At 35.1% G+C, this 25,562-nt stretch overlaps 1 protein-coding gene across 1 annotated transcript in view; it reads right to left on the reverse strand.

The window, feature by feature from the left end:
• Nucleotides 1-294: 294 nt before the first annotated feature.
• The window catches only part of LOC110463495 (parathyroid hormone/parathyroid hormone-related peptide receptor-like), a 104,497-nt gene continuing 79,229 nt past the window's right edge, over nt 295-25,562 (reverse strand). The window contains exons 2-13 of the mRNA XM_021518125.1: nt 24,049-24,157; nt 21,218-21,328; nt 20,694-20,809; nt 19,467-19,561; nt 16,236-16,401; nt 14,488-14,644; nt 12,334-12,394; nt 11,750-11,819; nt 10,603-10,691; nt 9,678-9,819; nt 7,086-7,127; nt 295-1,432 (exon numbers count right to left, since the gene is read on the reverse strand). Coding sequence (XP_021373800.1) covers nt 1,058-1,432; nt 7,086-7,127; nt 9,678-9,819; nt 10,603-10,691; nt 11,750-11,819; nt 12,334-12,394; nt 14,488-14,644; nt 16,236-16,401; nt 19,467-19,561; nt 20,694-20,809; nt 21,218-21,328; nt 24,049-24,157 — 1,533 coding nt within the window. The 3' untranslated portion in view covers nt 295-1,057. The remainder of the gene's footprint in view (nt 1,433-7,085; nt 7,128-9,677; nt 9,820-10,602; nt 10,692-11,749; nt 11,820-12,333; nt 12,395-14,487; nt 14,645-16,235; nt 16,402-19,466; nt 19,562-20,693; nt 20,810-21,217; nt 21,329-24,048; nt 24,158-25,562) is intronic.

A 25,562-nucleotide genomic window follows, 5' to 3' on the forward strand; every position in this document is an offset into this window, starting at 1 on the left:
GAACCCCCCCCCCCCCCTAAAAACCCCAAACAAACCTGCTTGAGGCGAGACTATGTGTTCTAAGAGAGTTATCAGCCCTTCGTGCCATAAGACATTAGAACAGTTACTTGTTCCAGATTATACCGTATACATGATTGCAATGTAATTACCATTTATGTTGAAATATACGAGAAATTATGCATACTTGGATTTCTTTGCCACAATTACGCCTAAATATGGAATTTACAGGCGCAGGGCAAACGTTTCCTTGTATACAGTAATCAAACCATTTTTTGAACAAAAACAAAGCGAGAATTAGATAAACAAACGTTCATTTACATAATAATATATATGATACAAATTACACATACATAAATGATATCATTCTAATGCCAGTCAGATGTTGACACAGCCGTCTTACAGAAGCGAACAAAAGTTATTGTTCTATTGTACTATTGTTTAATAATCAGTTCAATTTATTCTCATCCAACCATACTTAATATATCAATGGCGCAACGCAGTTCTCACATAATCACAATAGTTAATTTGTATTTTTTTCTACAGCATAGCTACTTACGCAACTCATACCAGATTCCGTGTATTTCAATTATATCCTACTTAGAAATAGATAACGTCTTAATTCCAGTCATTAGTCAAAAACACACAACTGGCTGCTTGCCTCCCCCTACTTATCATGTAAGACATTGGGATGATGATAAATTACCCAAGCAGTATGAGTTCGTTGAAATGTAGATGTCCAATGAGGAAGCGATATTGCTGTACCAACCTTGTGATTGGAAATGTACACATTTATCACAATATTACGTTTACCATATGAAGTTAATTGACAGGCAGCTATCCTGTTTTAGTTCAGTTCCCGATTAATTTGAACATTACGGAAATACATGCATGTCAATATATTTATATCTTCGTTAAAGTAGTACGCATGCTAAAGATCCGGCGATGTTAGCACTGCACGATCATCTAATTACGGTTCAATTTAACAGCAGGCGATGGATGTCCATATATGCTGTTTGGCTACACACATATTTATCCGTAGGGCCCCACGAATATCCTTTCACCTCATTTCAATGAACTCCTGCCTGCTCGATTCTCTCTGTGGTAGTCCTAAGTAGCTAGTTTTACTATCCGTCTCTCCGGGTCGGGTTCTCAAGGATCCGTTTGAGTCCAAAGTATTGTCTCGTTTCCATGACGTTCTTGTATTATAGTTTTTAGGTCCCTTTTTGGCTGCGTTGTAGTTACTGCTTTTTCGTGATGACCACAACAGCCGGCCATTGACCGAAGTGTCACTGGTTTGACCATTATTAGAGGGAATACGCGATACTTGAGATCCATGTCGCCAGGATGACATGAAAGCGGTTCTCGTGTAAATATAACTGTCATGGCGTCCGAGTGCATACCTGTGCCAGAACCGCTGGAGCTCGAGATGAACCTGCAATACATTGTATACATTGTATAGCAAATGTAGGATCTAGGAAAGTCGAAGACAGTCTATATCCAATGGCAACATTGTTTATAATAGTATTATGAAGTATTTGTTGAGAGTCACATATTTGCAGTTGACGTATCGTCATCAATTGCTACATACGTATCACATACATATTAATACATAATTGAAATTGTCCCCATCAGCAACATACATACTACAAATATTCTACACACAAACTAGTACGTTCTGTTAAATTGTCAACAGCTTCAAACTGTACATTTATACTATAACAATTTTGTAACATTTCATGAGACGTTTTACACACTACGTATTTATTAAATTCATAAGCATTTCACGCACACTATGTTATGTTCAATGATTTGGTTCCTGAAAAAAAATTGATGGATTACTAAAACATAAAAATAATAATAAATAAGACGAACGTGCCATGCAAGGTGTGATAGCTCATCTGAAAAAAATTCCCAATGATTTCCTCTATAACCACCGTCAACGCAATCCTCCATCATATTTACTTTGAATAAATAAACATGTTAGATGTTCCTGTTCAGATTCGAAACGGCGCATACAATTTATCAAAAAGAAGAAATTACCACTTTTCTGAATCGTGGTGCCCTCCAACCGTCATTATTCGCGTTGAAACAATACATCATTAGGGTTATATTGTATAAAGTGTATACCTTATACAAGAACGGCAGATATATCAATGACATTTCAATCGCCCTAACAAGTCGTTAAAACGATAATCTAACTAATAGAATGTTTCAACAAGATCTCTACAAAACATCATTCTTAAAAAGCATAATAATGTCTTGCGTTGAAAACCTATTTTGCATTTGTATCAATATTTACGTAGATGTATCGTAAGAGAACAATGGCAAAACCCCTAGGAATCTTGATTTATATCACCAGCATAAACGATCTTAGAGTTTAACGGTATATGCTTATGAACTCCGTTCATTAGAGAATTGATGCTTCCCAGAAATAATGGTTGATAACCCTGTCAATCACAAATGCGTGCTTAAAAGCAGCAAAGACGTGTAGAGTAATCATGCCACATCGATAAAAATAAATATGCACTCGAACTAACGTGAATTTAGCGTGAAATTAAACAAGTCCTTAAGGTTTTATTAACAATATAACACTCCATCAACGCCATAAAATCAAATCTACACCATGATTAAAATAGACGCTTTGACACGTTATTAATATCATGATATGCAATTACATTTATGAAAATATAATGTGATGACATACAACGAACGCTATTAAACCATATAAACATCATGTCATACAAATAATGTCATGATCTAAATTGTTACTGTCCCGATACCTTACCCCTTTCGTAGTATTTCTGAAGTCTTTTTAATGATCCCTTCCCCACCATAGCGATTATTTCGTTTATGTAGTTAACTCCTCTTCACTTCATTTATGATGTAGCCCTGTGAGGCCAAAATGATTCCGGTGAACAGGTAGATCAGTCTGTTGGAGCAATAGTATAACAAAAAGTAGTTTGGGGTTCGAATCCCGGTGTACTCCTGCTGATATTTTTTTAATCAGAGTAATTGTTTTCATTGTTGAGTTGATTTTCTCTCCGTTTTCAAAAAAGTGCCGGCAGGTATGATTTTTCTAATCGCTTATCAGGCATAGATACTGTTTTTGACAGTGGTACTGTTCGAGGATAATTAATATTTGTTTCGTTATTTCATGCTTAAGTACAAGAATCTATTTTACATCTCATTGATGCTGATCCTTATGCTTGAACTTTATAGATGAAATTTATTCTGGCATGACATTAATGAAAGTCTAGTTAAAGAATATTTTTTTTATTGTTATCTACAAATGTAAAGCTGTAACACTATAAACGATTGACCAAGATTTTCTTATTTTGATGGACATGCTCACATGTTCATGGACACTTCAGACACGGGGTTTAATTTGTTTGACCTTATGTAGTTTTGGTTTGTGTTTTACGTCCTATTGACAGCGACATGCATATGTATGGTCATTTAAGGACGTGCCAGGTTTTGGTGGTGGAGGTAAACCGGAGTACCCGGAGAAAAACCACTGACACACGGCCAGTACCGGGCGACTGCCCTTCATAGGCATCGACCCCGCGACCCAGTGGTGGAGGGCTAGTGGTAGCAGAGTGTCAGACGCTTTAACCACTTGGCCAACGCGGCTCCTCCTTCGGTACCACTGGTGAGTTATGGATAAACAAAATGGCTGTATGGTGCTTTAAATGGCTAATATGCTTAGCTGACTCGAAAAAGGCTTTTAATGTGTTTGCACTCAGTTATTAAAAAAAGTAAAGTGCAAAGGGACTTTAAACACCACGATATATTACTTTATACATCAGATATGAAAAGATCTTGTCTCCATAGAAATACCTTTCCATACATTCATTTAAAAGCAGACAGCTTTATTTATATGGTGCAATTTTAATATACTCAAAGGCGAGCTAGAACATTGTACATGTAACAACCCCGCAAAAAAAAATAAAGAAAAAAAAAACATTATGGAAAAAAAAACCAACAGCAATCCCAAAAAATCGCAACACCATTTATTGGAGCTACTCCAGGAAACATAGTAACATCGTGCTGACAAATCTATGTACATAATATTTGCAGATGAGTAGAGAAAACACTTTACAAATATGCTATCTTGCATTATAATATGAACGTCTATCACCTTTTATATTGAAAATTACACTGTAACATTTGGTTTTAAGTACAGTGTGCTAAAACTGTATTACACAGCACTATATAGCTATTTCGTCCATATTAATTTTTACATTAGTTTAAACGTTTTAAAAAGCGAATGTAAAACATACACAGGACAGGAGGTCCAAAAAGGAAATCAGACTTGCATTAATATTAATTTAATTAAGTCAGGAGAGGTAATGCAAATTATTTATTTAAAAGCATAGGTCTGTCCCACTAACATAATTTAAAGAAACATAAACTTTGTGTCATTTTACAATTTGAAGATGAACTATTTCGAGGCAGATACACATGATGACCAACCACCACTCGTTGGAGAACCAACACTCGTTGGTGAACCAATGTATATTTAACCAGTATGATAATTAATTAAAGCGCGCGTGATCTGTGTAGCATCAGAAAAAGTGAGTACATAACTGAGGGACACACTCAAGCATCACACGGAAACAAGTCCATAACTGAGGGACAAACGGACACATTACGTGATAACAGGTACATGGCTGAGGGACAAACGGACACATGACGAGAAAATAGGTTCATGACTGAGGGACAAACAGAAACATTACGTGATAACAGGTACATGGCTGAGAGACAAACGGAAACAACACGCAAAGACAGACACATGACTGAGGGACATATTCAAGCATCACACAAAGTCAGAAACATATTTGAGAGACAAACGGAAACATCACACGAAGACAGGTACGTGACTGAGGAGCAAACGGAAAATAATGCCATTTCAGTGATACAGGTCTAACTACAGAAAGCAACGTAGATAAGGTATGACACACAGAGAACCTTTTCTATAAAGTTTGTGTACATCTTTATGACGACGACAGGTCAAACGAGAGACCATGCCCTAAAACAGAAGCAACAGAAACACTTACACATATTTACATCACACCCATTAACACTATTCACATTATGCTATGATGCACGTATTCCATATGACTATATATTATGACAGAAACATAGTATTTCCTACAATTACTCTGCGTCAAAAGGGTTTATATTACTTATAATTAGTTCTGCTCTATAAATACTACAAAACTGTAATGCCAAATATTCTATTTGTATCACAGAGCCCCGATATCAACTGCTCTATACATTCTATTTGTATCACAGAGCCCCGATATCAACTGCTCTATACATTCTATTTGTATCACAGAGCCCCGATATCAACTGCTCTATATGTTCTATTTGTATCACAGAGCCCCGATATCAACTGCTCTATACATTCTATTTGTATCACAGAGCCCCGATATCAACTGCTCTATACATTCTATTTGTATCACAGAGCCCCGATATCAACTGCTCTATACATTCTATTTGTATCACAGAGCCCCGATATCAACTGCTCTATACATTCTATTTGTATCACAGAGCCCCGATATCAACTGCTCTATACATTCTATTTGTATCACAGAGCCCCGATATCAACTGCTCTATACATTCTATTTGTATCACAGAGCCCCGATATCAACTGCTCTATACATTCTATTTGTATCACAGAGCCCCGATATCAACTGCTCTATACATTCTATTTGTATCACAGAGCCCCGATATCAACTGCTCTATACATTCTATTTGTATCACAGAGCCCCGATATCAACTGCTCTATACATTCTATTTGTATCACAGAGTCCCGATATCAACTGTTCTATACATTCTATTACTACCTCACAGACTCAATGTCAGCAGTGCAATTGATATCTCCCATCCTAGATGTCGTCTGTTCTTTTCGTATCACACTGCTTCGATGCGATCTGTTATAATATATATCACTCAGCTTCGACGTCATCTGTTATAATTGATAGAACGCAGTCTCGAAATCTTCTATTAAATTACTTTGCATTGTTTATTATTACTGTGCGTCTGTTCAACTGATATCGAACGGATGTTTGGATTATCTTTTAGTAAAACTGTTATAGTAAGCTGAAGCTCATTGATCTTATAGTTTGTATCGTCCACTTAATGAAGGGTTCCTGTTCCACCACTACACTGGGGTTTTATCATACGTTAACCTCCCCTTCAGTTCCTTTTGGATATAACTGTAGTACAGTTTGGCCAGTACGTTTGCCGTTGTCAATCTACATAAAAGTCCCGTAAGGTATGGTTATCGTGTCAGAAATTATCACAGTTACAGTGATACAGGAACAAAACTTTCTTATGCGTATCTTCAATATGATTCATCAGTCTGGAAATGTGTAATACCAAAGTTTTACTTTCTACACAAGCAAAATGCGAATTAAACCTGTCGCAACGTTTCAAGACCAACTAGTACTGATCAAGCCAAACAATGGGGTCCTGAAGCGTTGCGACACGTTTAGTACGTACATTGTTTGTGTAGAAGGTAACACTTTGATGCATGTATAATTTATTTCCAAACTGCTGAATCTTATTGAAGATGATATTGTGCATATTATAATTTCCTTGTATCATTAATCGGACTTTTTTGCGACTTCATATATCGAAAGTGTGTTCGGCATTTATGATCGAGTTATGCATGGGCCATTTAAAGGCCTAAATAACGTCTTGTTGTATTTGATAGATATTTTGCCTACAAATATGTCTGGATTTGACAGGTGTCACATATATTCTAGGAAATGCTTTCCATGACGGTTTGCTTTGTTGCATTATCAACTTTTTGCTGAGTTCACAATGTCTTTACTTTTGGTTTGATGTATCGTCCGTCTCTGCTGTTGTCGCTCCATATTATTTTCATATTTCATGTCTTAATCTTTTTCCGCTTTAAAATTGTAATATGATTTTTTCAATGTATTAATATACCTAGTTTTGGGAATTTTATAAGTAAGAAAATGGGTCATGATATCAACGTTAGGAGAGGCGATGGACAGGCAGATAATGGTTCGCTACTCATGCACGATTCATTATATACATATTGTTATACTCACCTCTTCGTTCAGAAAGCAAAACAGTATAGCTAAAATAAATCCCTGAAATGACAATAATGACGCATATAGCATTGTTGGATAAACAATATTTTGCACGTGTAGGAATTAGTCTAACCACTATTCTAGTACGTAAAAGTTTTGAAATTTTCTTTCGGTTAAATTTATGTTGTTTCCTCTATATTCGTTAAAAAGATAATTTTAGATTGCCGGTCTGCTTAGGATTTGGTTAAAGGTAGAATAGTTTGAACTATACAAATTTATAATAGAAAGCATTAACTTTTTCAGCGATAGTGCCAATGATTATCTCCACCTTTCAAAGTAAATTCATCAGGAATTGAATAACCATGGTAAAGGATTTTAATAATAAAATGTGTCTGTCTATGTTTTTGTGTCATATTATGTTTTGTCGGTGTCTTTTTCTCATCCTGTCTATTTTTTCTTTTTATTAACTTTCCTTTTCTGCTTTTCTTATACAAACGTAATGTAAATGTACACTTATGAAAAATGTATTAAGATGACAATCAATAATTGTTTGTGTGAAAGTGGAAGCAAGATGTGTGTGTGTGCGGTTTTCAACTATTACAAATTACATATGTGATACACATGAACATGTACTTTGTTTTGTATAAAAAAAATCTGAAAATAAAACGAATACAAACAAAAACAATTTGTCTTACGTATAATCATCTTTTATTAGAGTTAAATTGGAAAGCAACCTATTCTATATCAGAAACATATATATATTATGATAAATCTGTGTAAGCTGCGATTTAAAGGTGCTATTTAATTCATATGTGGGTTCCGCATGATAGTATCTTATGATATAAACGAATACACAATACACCGTTTTAACTTGATCGTTCTTGTTTCTTGCTGTATTCAACTCAACAAAAAAGTTAACAACAAATTGAATACGGACTGGGGATATTCCTATTCAGAAGCCATAGGCAAGCAGAGGCACGGGAAATTACATGCCAATCCCGACATTGCTACAATTTTAATTTCCTGTTCGAGAGAATAAATATCAGAAGCGTACTAAATAGCGTTAATTTACACAATTTCCTGTAAACCTTATATGCCTGACATTAAAGTTAACGGTATGAGTACGGACAACCACTATGTATTATAGGATCAAGAACAGGTGTTATTTACATGGATTTGCCAGGATATCATCGACAGATGCAATCGTCAAAAAAAAGTGGAAACTCGGATAGGTGTCGCTGATAGAGATGTATCATAAGATCAGGGACGGTTACCATCGATAAAAAAGACGTGGGGTCTAGAGTTGGAGCTTTTGACAGTGTGGATTCAAGTATCTAGGACACTCATCGATAGAGTGCTAGCGAATTGCAAAGAGCCTAGGACAGGTGCAATGAATAGAGAGATGCCAAGGGGACTAGGACAGGTTCCTTTCATAGAGATTTGCCAAGGTAACCAGGACAGGTGCAATGAATAGAGAGCTGCCAAGGGGACTAGGACTGGTCCCTTTGATAGAGCTTTGTCAAGACGGCAAGGACAGATAAAATGAATAGAGAGATGCCAAGGGGACTAGGACTGGTCCCTTTGATAGAGCTTTGTCAAGACAGCAAAGACAGATAAAATGAATAAAGAGATGCCAAGGGGACTAGGACTGGTCCCTTTAATAGAGATTTGTCAAGGCAGCTAGGACAGGTGCAATGAATAGAGAGATGCCAAGAGGACTACAACAAGCAGAAAAGATAGAGAGTTACCTAGATAACTAGAACAGTGGTTGCCATGACAGCTAGGACAGGCGGGATGGATGGACAATTGCCCGGATAACCAGGATAGGCACATGTGGCAGTGATAAAGAGTTGTCATGACAGCTAGGACAGGTGTAATGGAAGGTGAATTACCTGAATAACTAAGACGGGTACATGTACCTTTAATAGAGATTTGCCAAGAACTATAGGACCTGTGCAATGGTTAGAGAGCTGTCAAATGGACTAGAATAGGGACCATTGATTCAAAAAAGTACCAGCACTAGAGAATTAGCACTGGATCTGTAATACTGCTGACAATAGATAATTGAGTTTCTGTAAGAGTCAAATGTATCTTTGGTGGCTACCTTGGAATCAGTGTACATACACTTGCCTCCGTGGTAAGGGTAATGAGTAACCTAGATGTTGTCCTTTATCAGATAACTTAAAAACAAATGTGGACATTAATCATAATACTTACACTGTACTTAACTACTATTCGGTATAGGATTGGTAGAGTCTAGTCGGTTTGACAGATTAATTATGATGAAGTAATTTATTATCTGTTGAACATTTCAGCAAACTATTTTTCATATATTAGAAATACACAAAGTTTTCCTCTTAAGCCAGATATGACAAATACAAACAAACTTGTATTTTCAGGTCATTACCCTAATTCTACAGTTTGACTAAGAAACGTTTATCAAAGTACATTGTGTGAACATTTTCTCGACGCACTCATATGGTTTTCATCCTTACCTTGAGAATCATTTCCAAATTTTGACTCGTTATACGTTAAAATACCCTAAATGGTATCATTTCATTTCCCGTTGCTTAAATCAATATTTAACATACAAATGTCAACATCATTTACCTGGAAGGAGTTATAGAACATTTCGCCATATAAATACGGTATATCTAGGTCTTCATCCAGTTCTACTCTAAACAGGACGGCAAACACTATGTAACACACTCCGAACAGTGGGATCAGCACTCCAATGAACTTGGCAAGTTTTCTGACAATGAAAAGAAATGAAAAACACAATTAAGCCTCGTTCAGATAGCTTTTTTATAAAAGCAATAGTATCATTATTGCCAATAAACCGTATTCCGTATTCACAATAAGATCTCAGTGGTATTTGAAATGAATGCCTAGTGCAAGAACTACATTTAAAAGTTTAATGTTTCTAAATAATCCAAATTTTAAGTATGCCTTTATTTTTGGTTTCATAAATTACCATGGAAATATTAGAGATCAATCACAAGCTCCATTTTATGTAGCTCGATTAGCTACAGTGTACATGTTTTAGCGATACAATACTGAAAACATGTAAAAACTCAAAATCATTTTTTCGCTAACGCTTGTGCATATATGTTGGCAACTTAATTGGCACAATAAGGATATAAATATGATAACTTGTATATGATTATTATAAGCTAAGGTACCGTTTGTGGTACTTTTTTGGACTAACTACTCATTTAAGATAATTGTACTTAGATATTATCTTCAATAATACTTTTTTGTAAGCCTATTACAATCCTTGACAAAACCTAGTGAAACGGCGAAACTTTAGTCAGCTTTACAATACTCATCAATGAATTACTAATATTGGACTATAACATTTTTATTGAGTGATATTACATCATATTAAACCTAATTTCACACCATGGAACACAAGGAATGAATTTTTGAATGAGTATTCCATTTATTGCAAAAGAATATGTCACAATCATTGTGGTAACTGATATTCATGTAGAACATATGTAACACACTAAGATCAAATATATACGTGTCTTACCTTATTTTCCGCGCTCCAGATACGTTTCTATTAGTCCTTACTCGAGTAAATAAAACCCGCACTATGTTTATGAAGAAAATGAAATTAATCTGAAAAAATTGAAAAAAGGACGTTATTTAATCATGGCATTGGAAAATCAGATTCGCCGTACACAGTAAATCAAAAGCCGTTTCCGTTATCATTTTGAGTATTCTTTACCGTTCCTGTCTTTTCATTTTAGGCAGTTGACAAACCTTTGCCACTAGCTATCCATAATAAATCCGAGGAAATGAAAATGGATATACTGTAAATGAGATTTCCGACCAAGGCTTTGGTCACTGGCCATTTTGGCCATAAGTGAATAGAAAGACCACTACGACTGTTTCATTTAGTCCTAATGCTATTTCATCCCCGACGTTATAAGTGGACTTATGGGGTCATGATTGCTACTCTTTAGTTGTCAAATCTTATTCCAGTTTCCGTTTCTATTCATAAACCAATTCGAGCCCGCACCATTCATTGTATATCGTTGATCGAGTCACAATACTAAATTACCGTATTTAACCATATGTTTGTGATCGGGTAGATGCCCACCCATATTTCTGACATTTTTTCAGATTAGGTTCACATTCGGACATTGGCCCCTCCCCACTTCGAAATATCAATTCTAGGTTAAATACGTGTTTTTAGCTTCCAACAAAGTATTTTGTCTTAATGATCATGTCCCTTATTATTGTTGTCAGGCCCGATGTTACTTTCCCGTTGCTGAGCCAAAAAAGTCTAATAGCTAAATAATGGTCAAAACAAATCAATGAAGATTCCCCCTCTCCTTTTTTTGTTAATTACTTTTAAGAGGTATTTCACTACTTGGTTTTCGCGTTTTATCTATATTGTTGTCACAGTACCGAGAGCAATCATGTGTGCAAATATATTTTATATATTCATACAGGAACAGTTGAAATAAGAAACATAGAAAGGTTGATTTTCATCTTGTAAATATAATTTTCACAGATAGAGAAAACAGTATACGCAGAAATGTGTATGCCCACATATCACATTGAATTAAGTCATGCGAACATACTAACATGATACTGACGTTCACACTGGTGTTTGATAAACATGAACATTTTATGTAAGATTTAAGATAATTATTTAAAACGTATCCTACCACAGTCGTGAGGATAACTGGGCCGGTGATTATCCACATAAACTCCTTTGTAGGACTGGTATTCCAGCATCTGTAGCAGATAAACATATGATATTAATCACTGTGGTGTTACCTCATGATATAATCGTGTAAGGTTAACAGAGTTGTCGCCCTTGTACTTATCGCCCTTGTACTTGATTACGATGCAATATGGGTAATAATTTATCATGTTCGAGCTGTAGTCATTTTTTGTTTTTGACCTGCTGTTACAATCATTGAAAAAATACCAGGTCATGTGCTGTAATTATTGGTAAGAGACAGATGTTAACTCCCTGCACGTTTCTCTCCGACTTCCGTCGATTTTCATTCGTTGGAGACAAACAACACCCTAATCATATATAAAGATAAACATAATAGTCTCTATATAATCATGAATAACAATAGTGTGAATTAACGAAATATTCCATTGTTTTAAAGAATATATCGCTTTAATAGTTTTGAACTAGATACATAAATCGTAAATTACCACTTCTTTCTGTTTGTCCGTTTATATCGTACTTACCACTCATAAACCACGTTTTACTATAATAAACAGCTATACTTACAGTAAGTCTTCGAAGTTGATTCGTACGATGACCCACGGTATGAGAAAGACCACTGGAAGTACTACAACACAATGCACGAAGAGTAAAGTAAAAATATAACGATGTACATTTAATCCAACAACAAAAATGTGACACCAACATTTAAGATCGCCTGTCCATAAAACTGCGATCATGACACAAATTTCTTTATAATCAAAATCAAAACATTACGCTTTAAAGACCACAATTTTTTCCAGACATTTCTTTCAATGTTCCAATCGAAGGTATCAATAAGTAAATTATTATTAATGAACAGATTCTTTCTTTTAATTTGTTGCAAAATAATATTCCGACGTTAATACCCTCGATTAAGTTAATAAGTACGAAGCATGGGACCACCTTTTCAAATTGTATATCTTGATGCAGAAACAAAAAAGGCTAAACATTTTGTCAATTTAAGGCTCATCAGTGGTACTAAATAGTGACGACCTTATGTCGAAATCGGTACTAGCCTCTGGTAGTCCCTGCATGTGTTTTAAGTAATAGAGCACTGTCTATTAACCCCGTATGTCTACAAAGGACCACCCACTATTCGTGTAAATTGTTGGTAGGTATTAAAACGCACTGATTTTGTTTGTTTACAACTCTATGCATATCTGGAGTATATACTATAGCCGCGTGTACCTAATCAACACAAGCTCGTGTATTATAGAAATGTGCGCGTTTAATACATGTACATATATATACCAATCACTATGACGTCTCAAGAAACGGTGTGCCTACGTCATGAATTAACGGCAAAATGAACAATGGTTATTTCTATTTCTTTATTTTTAAAGATCTGGCAAACAATATTAGTTGGCAATCTTTTCTTACAAAACATGTTATTTTGAAATACATGCATTCAAAAATTGTACATATCGCAGTATGTCTTAATCGTATAAAATATTGTTTTCAAATCTAGTTAACAGATGCGGTCTGAATGCCGATCTTGTAATGTTGCTGTGCGCTATTGTTTTTTGTGTACACGGAAGCAGTGCTACCTGCTGCGCATGTGCATGTGCGTGTACCTCCGGGAGTGTGAGATGCATTGCTCCCCTTGGTGCTTGTCTGATAGTCAGGAAAGGAAAAATACCTTACGGCGCTTTGTGCCTGCCTGATAAGCAGCAACACAACTGGTGTTCTTATAAACTCAGCTATCTCGTACAGCACTCATCTACTGCAGATAGCATAGGACATCTCCCAAATTTACTTTCATTTACGTTTGAAACAGGAGTGTGCTCGATAATCGAATTCCCCAAAAGTGTGATTTTTAGGTATTCTTTATCTCTGTAGAAGAAAAAAATGGTACTGTATATATATTTTAACCGAGTTGTATAATGGTTTTTGAACCAATTCGTTTTTATTACTCTAAACGTACACTGGGATACATATGTACTGCTCGATTTCACGCAATATACATATTTCATATCTATTTCGAACTTTCATGTTTTCATGTTTCATGCTTGTTAGTTTTTGATAATTTGTTTTTGTCTGAGAAAAGCTGTGTGTGGTTGAATTTATTTTTTTAAAACAACCTTATTTACGGCAATATATAAGGAATATATCTTTTTTTTTTTATCAGGTTGGTAAGTATGGATTATGATAAGTTCTTTTTACACAACCAATACATTTGTCTATGTAACGTTTCAAAGACCAGTACGATATGTACACTGTCACCTTCATCAGAAAAATGACCAGTGAAGCATATGCACACAAAGCTGTAAAATGTGTAGGAGTTGTCCACAAAATCGATGTCGATTTCGACTACCCTGTAAGCGTTTGTACAATAGTCGTTATATATGTACCGAAATGACTTGATTCAGCTAAGCTTTGTTTTATACTTGGTCATAGATGTGCAGGAGTCTTTGAGCCCCCTCGTCTCGATTTAGAACTGGCCCACTCGTTGTCCTCGAATTAATGTGCCCATGAAATGGTGTTTTGTCGTGAAACGACGAAATTTGGGCCCCACGAAAATATCTGATTTGACAGTATTTATACAATCTGTGATTTATGTACACAAACACCATCTTATTATCTAAAATAAAAGAGAATGTGTAGGAAACCTATTGGATTCGTCATAAACGTACTTTAACTTTTCATTTTTTTCTGTATAAGAAGGTGTTATTGACTTACTCCAGCCGAGGACGATGTACATTTTGACGCCGTGTCGTTCCGTGAAGAGAGTCCTGTACACAAGGACATGTAAATACAAAGCCTCCATGAAGATCCACATACTACTAGCCAGCACCCCGTACACAAACAGTGTGAACAGCAGTTTACACTCCCAGTGCTGTGGAGTAGAAATATAATGTTTACTATCAATGTCAACGAAATCCCTAATAAAAACGACAAAACGACATCAAATTTCAATTTCAACAGATTTTATTGACTTTATATATGTCAATTTGATTGGATATCAGGCTAGGCATATATTCTGTCAAACCAATCCAATTAAACAGTGCAGGGGAGATAACTCCAATTTTCTTGTGAAATGATTTTTTTTTTCAATCATTTTCTGTTAATGCTTTGGATATTAGCAATTACATAAATCATGTATATTTGTTGACAACCCATCCTTCATAAAATCCAAGGGATACAGACCCAAAAGTAATCAAATAATAAAAACATAATAAAAGTGTCATTGCTTTCGAATGTAGAGTGCTTTAATTAACGCAATTTTCCTCTCTGTTGTCGACTAGGAGACGTATGACACGATTCAACCAGACCTTTTTTCGCAAAAGATAATTTCAGTGTAATCTGCTGTTCCCTAGGGATTTAGGAATTTTGCATTAGATTTTGAAGAGTTCTTAAACACATTTCCACAATTCCGTTTTCGTGGTGCATAATTATATCTTATTAAACAAATTAAACTGATAGTAAAGAGTAAAAGGAAGCATTAGCGCAAAGTGATATGTTACCTTACACAAAACGTGTATTAGTTCAGTTATCGTCCTTTCACGATTTGTATTGGATTAGATAATTAAATGTAACCTTATTATATTCAATTTATGACAGTTTGTTTACTTAAAAATATTGCATTACTAAATTAATTAGATAAAGAGCTGTTTTAGTAGTTGTAGGGTTTGTTTTAAGTTCGTAGGCCCTGCAATGTTTATGCATGCCATATTAAAAAATTATCAAAGACCAATCCTCATATAACTGATTTGAAAACAAGACTATTGTGCTTGAATTCGGAATGTTCTCACTATAGTGCGCTATTAATAAAAAATAGTAAGGTCAAAATGAACAGTCGCTGACTTTAAGAAGGCGAAGTTACTAGAAAAGTTTGTATGGTATTGACCACGATAACTCATTCCAAATAGCAACACTACATGTACCAAAGCATTCAGACGAGAAAGCAAAATATGTGTTTATTGTAGATTCAAGCCTGCTAAATAATGTAACACCAGATTTTCAATAATTAGAGTTGCTAGATCAGTATAGTTTTTTCTTTTTAGCTCGTGAGTTACAGAAAACATCTTGTGTACACGGACCAGCAACTCCAGGTCTTTCTACTGGGCACGGTCGTCTAGTGGTAAGACGCCGGGCTCGTGACCGAAGGGTTGCGGGTTCGAGTCACGGCACGGCATTGCACTGTGTTGTATCTATGAGACAGATACTTTACTCCACTTGTTCCAGTCTACTTGAGCTGTAAATGAGTACGAGGTTGGGCAGTGCTAGAATTGTTGAATGCTAGCTGTTAGCGCCGAAATGGCAGCTCCGGCTGTATGCTCCCAAGGGAGTTGAGAAAGGTATTGGCAGGTTGCAAAGGCCCGATAACCACGGAAAATAATTTGTGAACCGCTTTGAGACGACCTACGAACTAGGTTGTGATAAAGCGGTATATAAGAACCTCGAATTATTATTATTGCAGTACGAACCATTCCATCACTCCTGAACATAATGCCTTCCTCTCCCCGGATGATGTCCTTCTCCAATCCAAGCCCTTCCACAAATAAGCTGTCCTTCAGAAACGACATAAAGGCACGGAAAATGAAGGCAAGGAACAGGTTGATGTGGAGGGTATTGCTCTTGGAGTTCAGTCGTCTGTAAAAAAAAAAGGAAAATAAATACAACATGTACAGATAAAACAGAAACAGTTTTTCATCACATCATAATAATGTTACGTAATTCCATTTATGGATTCAGGTAAAGAGTACAGGCAATTTCTCTCTCGTCTGCACATTTGTAGTAGAGTATCGCAAAATCAATCCATTCTATCTAAAACGAGTTAATAAGATCATATTGTACTTTTAAGAATGAACAACTTCCGACAAAAAGCTGATGCACTTTAATTTTGTCTTTACGATTTTTGTTTTAAAGAACATTATGATGTTATTACTTCATTGTCCTAGTTTCTCCCATCGCATGCACATGTACTTGATCGGCATATAAGTATATACAATAAGTGGGAAAATATTTCACGCTAATAACAAGGTATCACAAATGATACAAATTCTCTCACGTGTGGTGCATGTACATATACCACTTATAATATATTGGAAACGGCGGATTGGAGGAGTAAGTAACAAGTTGTCATGCTCGACTTTCTATAGATGTCATTACTTCAATAATTAAATTCACGGAACATGCTGGGAAAAACTGCTGAAGTTTACTGTGACATGTTGGCGGATTAAATAATCTTAGTGTTTTTAATGGGTATCATTGCTCATCAATAGTATTTCTAAATTGATTAATAATGTCAGACAGATAAGATATGTTATACATAAGTATACATTTATGATTTTTCCGTCTATTTTCAAGTGTTTCCCACCCAAGCTCATTGCACTATTGTTTATGTAATGTTCCCTTTTGCAGACCAGTTATTATTCTTGCAGCCTCAATTTGTATAGATTCAAGAATGGTCATAGCTTGTTGACAGCAGTTGTCCTAGTTAGCATCAGCATCCTCGAGTAGAGGTGTCTGATAAAGGCAATGCAAATTGTGATATCGTGTTCTCTATCAATTTTATATTTTATTGGGCAACGAAGTAATTCCAACAGTGTGGACAAGTTAAGGTTGTCAAATTTTCGGAGCGATCCGCTCCTTTTTCAAGACACAGTGAAACAGACCAGTTACATGCACATATACATCATATTACAAGAAGATAGAATTGATATACTATAATTGAAAATATAGCTATTATATAAAACCAATGGTCCCCTCGGCTAAAGACAGCCGAAGGCAGCAACTAAGCTGAGAGCATCGCGGACAAGGGACGCTGATGTAGAGGACCTATTCTTGGGCAAGATGCACTATCATATAAAGTGAGTCAACGAGAGATATCAAAAACGTGGAACATGTGCATGTGGAAATCCCCGGTAAATGTGACAAATCTCCAACATGCTACGGAATGTCTCATTAGTCGCCTCTCAATACTGCGATGGATTTGTAACAGTCACAGCAGGGGGTTCACACTTAGTCGCCTCTTATGGTTTGCAGGAATAATGCATGTGCCTCTTTTTTATATTTTAGGTATGCTATCATATTTAATCTTTAGAATGCTTTCTCATACATGACTTGAATATGCTTGTTTCAAGTATCCTCTGCAGCTAGTGTGACTCCAATGTGTTCATACGAGTCAAAAGTAGTAATGTCTGTGTCGGCAAATTGAGGTGACGGTGTAAACTATTTCTCTTTCTTGTAGATATAACCGATTAAGTTTTTAAAGGGTTAAATTTAACATCCCATCTTTTGGCCCATATATTGATATTGTCTAAGTCTTCATCTAAAGAATCAGCCACTACACACTTGTTGTTATCATCAATAGTATTAAAAAGTGATGTGCTAATTTATAATGTAATTTCAAAATGAAAATAGTCCCAGAACTGACCCTTGCGGTATGCCAACTTTACTGACCTTAATGTAGAGAAATGGCCTTAAGGAATGACCCGTTGCTTTCTATCTTTTAAACGATGATAGTAGTTGACCTAATATAACAGATTGTTTAGCTTATAAAAATCCCTCATGCCAAACCCTGTCTAAAGCTTTACCTGTGTCACAGAAAATAAATTGCAATAATAATAAGTCCTGATTGATGTTAAGAATATATGTTTTGTTGTTTAGCAAATCTGTAAAAGTATTTGGATATCATTTTTTTCACATATTTTACTGAAACAGTAATGCATATGGGACTATTCGTTACGAACCATTACATAACGGATAACATCCTGCTTCTGTCGTGAGGGTCGATGTTTTCAGTTTTGATAAGACATCATATAAAACAGCCCCTGTAATACTATATCAATCATTATATATTATTGTAGGTGTATTAGAATGATTAAGGTTAGAGTGTAAACAGTCATATGCCATCAAGCATTATTCCCCGTAATTTAGCTCCATCATTGCGCTTTAATTCCTGCAAGATTTAATTGTTTTGCTGTTGACGTTGATAAACTTGTATAAAGGTGTGTAGGAGTTTCTCAATTTAATCAGACGAATCTGTTAGTGAGATGCAATTATATTCCAAGAGATGTGTTTAAGGTACGATTTTGATATTTGCAAGGCGTCATCAAACGTCATTAAAACAACTTGATCTATAATTTTAAAGACCTGAGGAGATGGGATGATTTATTGGAATATTTGCTGAAACTACCTCCCAATTGAGATTAAATATTTTTCGCGTGGAAGAAATATGATTATAAGGCAATATCGACATGTATCATAATGTTTTCATCCCGTTTCATTACTGTTGTTATTGTCAGTAAAAGTTATCAAACGACTATCATCGATACCCTCGGCTATATCTCGTTGTTATTATCAATGGCGTTCATTCGAATTCCGTCATCAATATCCTGGGCTGGTTGTTGTTATTGAGCGAGTCAAAAAAACACTTTCGTATATATTGCAAAACACTTCGAGAAAAATATAAACATGAGATACAGATGGACGCCTTCTTTGAACGATGCCATTGATTTGCATTTGTCAGCAAGTCAGAAAACCAATAACCTGTGAGCGCAATTTCAATTACGTCTGACATAAAACATACAACCACTTTACTAAGGAGAAAGATTCCATGTGTGTTTGTATGTTTTTCTATGATTACTTTTTGATCAGTTTAAGCAGCGAACGAAGTTCAAGGGTACATGTTATTTATCACGTGAGATACCAACCTGCAACACAGCATTATAAAGACAGCTATGACCAGGGAGCACAGAGAAACACCATAACCAATGTTGTACATAAGTCGGATCCTAGGCAGGTGCTCCTGTAAACGCCAACAATGAAACAATATGGAAATGTATAAAATAGCATTTATACAAGGATGGCAATATTCAGAGCTGATTCGCATGAATATCCATGAGTTTAACATGCAATATTAAAAGCAATGCACAATTAAAACATGATGTCATTTTACAAATATAGTAGATGTTAAAATATGGTATTAAACTGAAATAAAATAGTACGTAAACTTAAAATATAATGATCAAGTAAACACTGTAATTAACATAAACATAATATAACAACATGTCTGAATATAACAACATGTCTGAATAAAACAACATGTCTGAATATAACAACATGTCTGAATATAATAACATGTCTGAACATAACAACATGTCTGAATATAATAACATGTCTGAATATAACAACATGTCTGAATAAAACAACATGTCTGAATATAACAACATGTCTGAATATAACAACATGTCCAACAAAAGACAATGATAGTAATGTACATTTAGAAACGAAAATGCGAGGTACAACTTCAAAACAATACAATATAGAACTAAAAATTATAATTTTCATACTAAAGACATTCTAGAAGTAAGAATAAGTTATATCAGAAACAGGTATTATATAGCTAAAAAAAAGCATGTATATTTTAAAAAAACGCAAGCTTAAGGATAAAATGTCTATTTGAATTTTTTATGTACACATCCAAAATAATTTTGTAAATAAATACTAATGCTAAATGATTCGCGTTTCAAACAAGTGAATATCAAACTAACAACCCAAAATGATTAAAACAACACAAACTAAACACCAAACCAAAATTAAATCTATATCCCAATATATAAGGCTTTTATCAATAAAAGAATATGGCTGAATAAGTTCTCCTTTTAACGATTGTCTTCGTTATTCTTGAAGTACTAAAATAATGTAAAATTTCATGATTAATGCATTTTTCAAACCCGTATGGTTTAGATTGTTTTCGTTATTCTTAAAGTCTTAAAATAATGTACAATTTCATGATTAATGCATTTTTTTTCAAACCCGTATGGTTTAGATTGTTTCCGTCTAGAATTATAAACGATGCATATATGCTTTCGGTCATGCTTACGCGTCCTAACTGTACCCCTCTAGTACCTATTCCAGATATAAGGAAACGTACGCACGCCAATTGTAGTCAGCCCTTTTAGAGGGACGCACGGTGTGTAATCCGACCACGTCTGGTTTGTCTTTGGGTTGATAAACCATGTTCCATTTTCTGTACAATATCTGCTGGCATATGCTAAAAATGAAAGGAATAAGTGTTAACAACTCAAGTTTTCAAACAAGAAATGTTAAGATAATAAAAAGTAAATCAAATAACGTTGTTAACATGTGCTATTCTATAAGTAACAAATGGGCATAGCGCTGTCAGGGTAGTAAACTAAAATATTTGTACCACAAGGTCAGAATGAATTAACAAAATATAGCCTAGCTTCAAATTACATTAATGTCGTCAAACTTGATTTGATGTTCATATCTCAGGATTAAACATTAATTATATATCAAATTAGAACATAAAGTGTAGCAATACTAACAGTTCATATTGCTATGAAATGAGAGGACGTGTCAAAAAAGGACATTTCAGAAATCATACATGAATATAGTTCCGTCACAATTACCGATCTAAGCATTGATTTGAACTATTTACCCGACTTCATGAACCCGTCGATGTAGTTGGCACACCGCTGTTGTGCGACAGTTCCGGCGGGAGTGGCATTCCAGCACATAACGTCATCCCAAGTTTTATCACAGAATAGACCTGTTACAACGACAGGGATCGTGTCACACATAAACACATACAGAACAACCCAGGGTGATCCGTAGTAAATAGAGGATTATATCCTTAAAGTTTAAGAATTTATATAGTTAAAGTGTATTCATATTATCACCGTTCCTTTGTCACGTTTGTGCACATTATCTTCTTTATGTTGAAAAGTTCTATCTAATTGGTAAATATGAACACATATAGCACTATCAAAGAGGCATTTCGCTGAGGAAACGGTTTTGATTAAAATATGAACTCAAGATAAACATAAATGTGGTATCACGTATAAAATTAAGTTAATTGATACTGTATGTAAAAAAGTAACTGCATTACACAGCTGTTTCGATGGTATTAGATAAGGCACTAAACACGTACTGTAGACCTACATATCTTAGTGCCCTATCAAACACCATCATATACATTTATGAATGGGTTCGTCTCGAAAATATTGAAAAGAGGACAATATGCCAGAACGTCCATTGTCGCATTTATAATGAAGCGCAATGTTATCTAAGCCCGAAATGCTTCAATGAGACTACCGCTAAAATATGAACGTCTGCACTATATAAATTAGGTGGTTAATCTGCCGACATCATTCTGACAACTCTGTTGTATACTAATGGACCAGGCTGTTTTCACTCTTCTGATTAACAAGGGTTGTCGGAATAAGACCGCTTTCTGACACCTCTAAACATGTAATGACAGCTTCAACATCTTAAAATGTCAAGTTTAGGTTAAGCTTATATCAATTTAAGCAGTAAATCTGAGGTTTATTTTTGAAGCTACCCTATTCTAAACACCGTCCCAAAGGTATATTGGATACTTGTTAAACTGTAGAAGCCGTGATTGAATTGATCTCGTCTCAGTCATGGTTACTGAATGCTGAACTTGAACACGTTTATAACCAATTTTGTAATTTTAATGTAAATGCCTATATTTTCATTTTTGATACATCAGTTTATGCATTCAATCAATAAAGAAGATCAATTTCCAGATTTCCATTGAAAAAAAAATGTTTTTTATACATGCGCAGCAAATGGTATATGCGCGGAAGTCATTCTTGGCGTAGCATAAAAATTATCCAATTTTATAGTTTATAGTTTATATCTTGCGTTCATCGTTCAAGATAAGTAGCGGTTCCCCAACGGGTGATGGTTAGTTATCATGCATATTTAACTCGTGTTAGTTAATCTTCAAATTGTATAAAGACACCATGTTTACCGAGTGTCTCTAACAATTTGAAAATTAACTAACGAGAGTTAGATAAATGTGATAACTAATCATCACGAGTTTGGGGACCTGTTTCTCCCATAACGTTCGTATTTTATGTGAAAAACCAGATTTCCCCCCTGGAAAATACATCATGTGTGTTTCTGATGGGGAAACAATTGCCATGGGGCATGACGTCACAATAAAAAAATGACGTCGAAAAGCATTGATACGTGACGTCATAAATCAAGGTCCATCCCACAGTGGATAACCAAAAATGTTTTCCAACTCCTTTCAGGTTTATCCAATGAGTCCTGGGTGAGGAGGCCTACAGTGGTTGTGGGAAAAGACGTTATTCAGTGCCCTAAGTTATCTTTTAAATTCGTATGATTATCAAGGTGTTTAATGCACCTCTACTTCTGTTTCAACAATAGTTTGGACCACTTTGTAGTTCGACCTTCATGACCCTCAGCATTGTCGTTAAGTTCTAAAAGGACGAAACAGCAGTGTAGTGCAATGTTATTAGATGTTGGTTTACATACAAATGTGTGTATTATGTTCAATCAAGACACGTCGGTTACCTCGGTAAAAGGCTATCTGACATAAACATAGGCCATGTGTAACATGTGTCAGGAATACGAACACGAAGAATATTTCCAAGGCCGGCCTGATTTCGAAATATATTTGAATGCAGGGAAGCCAAGGGTTGTCTTCAAAGTCAAAAATTATTTTTCTAATCGGACTTGTTATCGGGCCTACGATCATATAAATACTGATAATTAGCAGTAAAATCATACTTGATATCCCCTCAAGCATGTGTCTGTGTATCCGATGTATTTTTAGTACACGTGTGTAGTTATATGATAAATCGTCTTTGCATCAAAACGGGTTACTTTTCGTCCTCTGTAATGAGGGTAAATTTATCATGATAGTGAACATTAGTAAACAACATAAAACACATTGTTAAATGTGACGGGGAAATAAACAGCGAAGTTTTATCGTCGAAGGGTGAACATTTGTCGGCATTCAATATACTTAATAATAATACACAATACGCGGAAGGTCGGGGATACTTAGTATACTTGGAGAGTATAACTGTGTTAGATGTGTGATTGTAAGTTGTTTGCGTCTTGTTTGTGTGGTATCCTATGAGTTTATCACCCATTGTGTTGATTATGTTGGAGTTATCTCAACTGATTTGTTACAAAGTATTACTCTATTTCATTTTTCATTTCAAAGTATCCTTAAATCAATCAGTTTATATACTCTTAGTACATTGTAAATATATAACATCAAATGTACAGCCACTCACGGAAAGAATTTCAATTGACCTGTCTGCTATTCAATCCATATCACTGTTACATCTGTCAAAAATTTGCGGAAATGAAAACAAATACTAGATATACAATATTAATACATAATTAAAAATACAACGGGGATACCTGACACCAAAATAAACCCAAGTTAAATGTTAGTTCCCTTTCATAAGGACTGGGCATACATACCTCCGGTAGGGTTTCGGTAAGTCTCATTGTTGTCTATTATATCAAAACAGTCGGCTTCAGCCTGTGACAGACGGAGTCTCTGTTCTCTGTGCGTGTTGATGGAATGTGTCTGTAACGACAGAGAAGATACAACCATATACCGACTTGGTAGGAAACATATATCATAGGGGAAAATGAAAAATGTTTAACAAAAGTCATTTACGCATCAAAGTACATCTTATATGATAATTTCACTGATGAAAGCAGATTTAAAAGAACAGTACTTAAAAAAAACAAAAACTAACCGAATTAAAGAGACATCAAATCTGAGCCATGAAACCCCCCAGAAACCCCCATACAAAAACACGTGAATATGTTTAATGCAGTTATACATCGTACAAAGCACATTATACACACAAGAAATTCATAGACTTTTTGTGGCAAATGACAATTGAAAAATATGTGTTAGGTACTCAAGTAAACAGATAACATGTCAAAATACCTACATATGCCATACCCAAGAACATATATGACAAACAAAAATACACACGTGATATACCCATATATGCACATGACATACCCAAATACACACATGACATACCCAAGTATACACATGACATACCTAAAATACACACTTGATATACCCAAACACACACATGACATACCCAAATACACACATGACAAACCCAAATACACACATTATATACACCAATACACACATGACATACCCAAATACACACATGACATGCCCTTATATAGAAATCATATATCCATATAGACACATGTCACATTCAAATTAACTGGTGACATACCCTAGAACACACATAACATACCCGAGTCTTCACATGACATACCCATATATATGTACCTACAAAAGTATACATATAACATACAATGTACTCAGGTGTATACACTACATACTCTAGTATACACATGACATACCCATATATATGTACCTACAAAAATATACATATAACATACAATGTACTCAGGTGTATACACAACATACTCGAGTATACACATGCCATCAACATTTATGCACATAACGTACATGTACAATGTACATACGAATGCATAACATACCAAAGTGCACGTGACATTTTCAAATGAACATGATCATTACTAATCATAGAAAGAAATATTACTATTTAATATTAAATCCTTAAAACTGATATGTTTTGTACCAGTAGCGTCTAGAACGATCTAATTTGTGTAATCAGATTGAAGTACACGTGTCACGATATTTGCTCTTACATACATAATACAAAGTCATTGCCCTGTAATACGAGACCAACAAATCTGTGATTTATTAATTTCTTCCATATTACGCCATATATGGCTTCAATAATTTCCTTGTTCTATGGTTTAGTCTGTGAGAGTCAATCATACTGGTATACCACCTAGATACGTTATTATCCAGCGCGGAGAGTTCCATTCTTATATAGTTTATTAGTGTCTGGTTGTTGCGGCAAGCTATGTGCTAACAGACAAAATGTTATTTGCAAGAATGAATGCATGGCTTCCTTAATAAATAA

The sequence above is a fragment of the Mizuhopecten yessoensis genome, unplaced genomic scaffold (genome assembly GCF_002113885.1).
Source record: "Mizuhopecten yessoensis strain PY_sf001 unplaced genomic scaffold, ASM211388v2 scaffold10911, whole genome shotgun sequence".
In the NCBI taxonomy this organism is placed as follows: domain Eukaryota; kingdom Metazoa; phylum Mollusca; class Bivalvia; order Pectinida; family Pectinidae; genus Mizuhopecten; species Mizuhopecten yessoensis.